The 2,667-nt window shown below is 48.8% G+C and overlaps 1 protein-coding gene across 1 annotated transcript in view; it reads right to left on the bottom strand.

The window, feature by feature from the left end:
- Positions 1 to 419: 419 nt before the first annotated feature.
- Positions 420 to 2,667, bottom strand: part of LOC106116531 (uncharacterized) — a 13,108-nt gene continuing 10,860 nt past the window's right edge. Inside the window, exons 2-3 of the mRNA XM_013310401.1 lie at positions 1,117 to 1,218; positions 420 to 1,033 (exon numbers count right to left, since the gene is read on the bottom strand). Of these exons, the coding sequence (XP_013165855.1) occupies positions 662 to 1,033; positions 1,117 to 1,218 (474 nt within the window). The 3' untranslated portion in view covers positions 420 to 661. The remainder of the gene's footprint in view (positions 1,034 to 1,116; positions 1,219 to 2,667) is intronic.

Here is a 2,667-nt window from a genome sequence, read left to right as displayed (position 1 = left end):
GTTTTGTTTTTGTTTAACTATAAGTAAAATTTTAGTGGACAAGCGATACGTTCTTGCACATCACAACAAGAAATGTTAAATACAAGCATGCGTTACGTACTGACAAACAGTTATATCGATACAAAGAAGGAAAAGAATTACGTTTCTAAAGACTTGTAACTCTTTTCATCAGATGTGTCGATATCTGCGTACCTCATTGTTGTGGCGACGGAGGGCAGCTTTTGCAACGGCGGTGCTGCTGTTAGCTACGTTTAAGTGAAGGACTCTACAGGTGCGACTAACGAGAGCTGGCCCTCACTGCGACCCCGCGACCTCGCCTTGCCAACATGTTTGCTATTTAAAAAAAATGTGGCGAAGGACGCGGGGCGGGGGCAATGGGTGCGGGGCAGCCTTGTGCGACGTGCAGTGAAACAAACACAATTCATAAAAAAATATTTAATAGTCACCAGCACTCACCTATATCTATTTACATATAAATACAAAAGAGGAGAAGGAGGATGAGGGCGAAATGCGGCCGCGGACTGTACAAGCGGGCACTCGTGGAAAGTAAGGGGGGAGCGAGAGGGGAGACTCGACTGCAGCGCGATATCGGCAACGGGGAAGGTACCGCGGAGCACACGAGTAGGGAAATTGTTAAATCGAAGAAGCGTTAAAACTACGATCAGGATTCTTCTTCTGATGAGTCCACGGTCTCAACGCTGGGGGCGGCCCCTCCCCCGCCGCCGGAGGAGGAACCCGACAACGACGTCACCAGCGACAGGATCGAGCCCAAGCCGGAGCCCCCCGAGCCGCCCGAGCCCCCACCTTGCGCCGACGAGCCACCGGATAGTCCTCCCAGCAGGCCGGTAACCGCTTGCAGCTTAGGCCCGAGTAGCTGCAGCTTGGGCCCGATGACCTGCGTTACGACGCCGCTCAGCGAGGCCAGGCCGCCGGGTGCGGGAGGCTCGATACCGTACTGCTTGTTCAGCTCGATGTTCTGTCGGTCCAGCGTGTCCACGAACCGGGTCTTGGCGTCGATCAAAGAGTTGATTTTCTAAAACAGATACGTCGCTGTATTCGTATCGCTCCCGTTGTCGCTACGCCGCAACGGTTATCCGCCTCCGCTTCCACACTTACCCCGAACACGAAGCCGAGCACGGCGTTCTTGATGCCGAACTTGGCCTGCGTCACTCCCTCCAGCTTGCGCTTCTCGCGCGTCTGCTCGTCCTCGGCCGCGTCCTGCACACACAGAGCGCGTCACTGCTGCGCGCCAACGCGCCGCCCCGAAACCTCACCACCAACAGGAAGCCGTGCAAACCACAACCATCTCCACAGATCACACTCAGTGCCATTCTAGAAGCTTTTGACCAATAATGTTGTAAGTATATACATTCGTTGTTTAAATAAGCGGTGAGTGGGGGTTAATAAGAAATACCAGCGATATTAGTGTGCACCTCAGAAGGATGTCGAAGAGCGCTAACAATCAGACTTTCATCTGTGTCATTGAAATTAATTCTACGAATAGCCGCTGCGCTGCAAGTCATTTGTGAATCTTATCGTTCAGTGCGCGCAAAACAAATTGAATTCCCTTATTACATAACATTTTTTGTACCGCAAGATGCAAAGATCGTCAGATCGTGTAAGCCCACTGTAACACCTAGATGAGTGTTTTTATTCACTGACATCTAGTTAAATATTCGTAGAATGTTTAATTTTAGATCCTTTTAACTTAATTGAGCTTCGAGGCGGCGGCGGGGTCAGGGCGAGCGGCGGCCCGGCGGCGGCGTCGGGCGGCGGTGTCAGGGCGAGCGAGCGACAGGTCGTTCACTTATCGCCGTAATAATAGTCAATAGCGGCGGCGATTGGTGACGAGAACCAATGTATGGTAAGCGATGATGTGGATAAACTCCACAATAGAAAGAAAACCTTTGATGTTTATGGAATAGTTAAACCTTTAAATAGTTATTTCAACATGGTAGCAAAACAATAAATTAATCATACTGCATGGCAAAGGTCAGGTTGCACGTGTGTTTTAACGTAAGAAGTTGGTCGATTAACCTCCTTACTGTTGAGTGGTATAGGCGGCGGGGGTTTGCGGGTGGTTGCGCGGGGTGTGCGGGGCGTGCGCGGGGCGGTGGCGCAAGCGACCTCCACGGCACAGTGTTGCCCAACAGCGAGCGCACATCATGCACAACGCGCGAGGTGACCGAGAAATGCTCGCCCTCGCTTCTTTACTTATATTTAACTTATGGATCTTTTAAACAATCTGCCTATTTATCCATTTACCAGTTAAGATATTGAAATGTTTGTGCAAAAAAAAAATCATGGTATGCGACAATTTTAGTTAAATAGTACTTAAAACTTAACGAGTAATTAGCAAAATATATAGTTGTCTCGTAACGCTCTCTTATCGATTGCGACATAGTCATAGTTTGTCACTATGACATATCGCAATTGTGGACGATGATGTGCTAATTTGTAATTGCTGTTATTAAAAAAATAATGATTAATGACATTTTGGCGAATTCCAAGCTAATAATGATTTGTCGCAACGCATTGATAGCGCCGCCGTTAGATAACTCTGCGGCGCGATGTGGGTTAATAATACAACATTGTATGTTAACCAATGGAACTGTGCCTTCTCACGGGCGGTGTCTGTCGCCTCGCATAAAACCATTTCATAAAAAC

This window comes from Papilio xuthus, unplaced genomic scaffold (genome assembly GCF_000836235.2).
Source record: "Papilio xuthus unplaced genomic scaffold, Pxut_1.1 DF827714.1, whole genome shotgun sequence".
Classification (NCBI taxonomy): Eukaryota; Metazoa; Arthropoda; class Insecta; order Lepidoptera; family Papilionidae; genus Papilio; species Papilio xuthus.
Note: the sequence above shows the minus strand (reverse complement) of the source record. Positions and strands in the feature narration are given on the sequence as shown.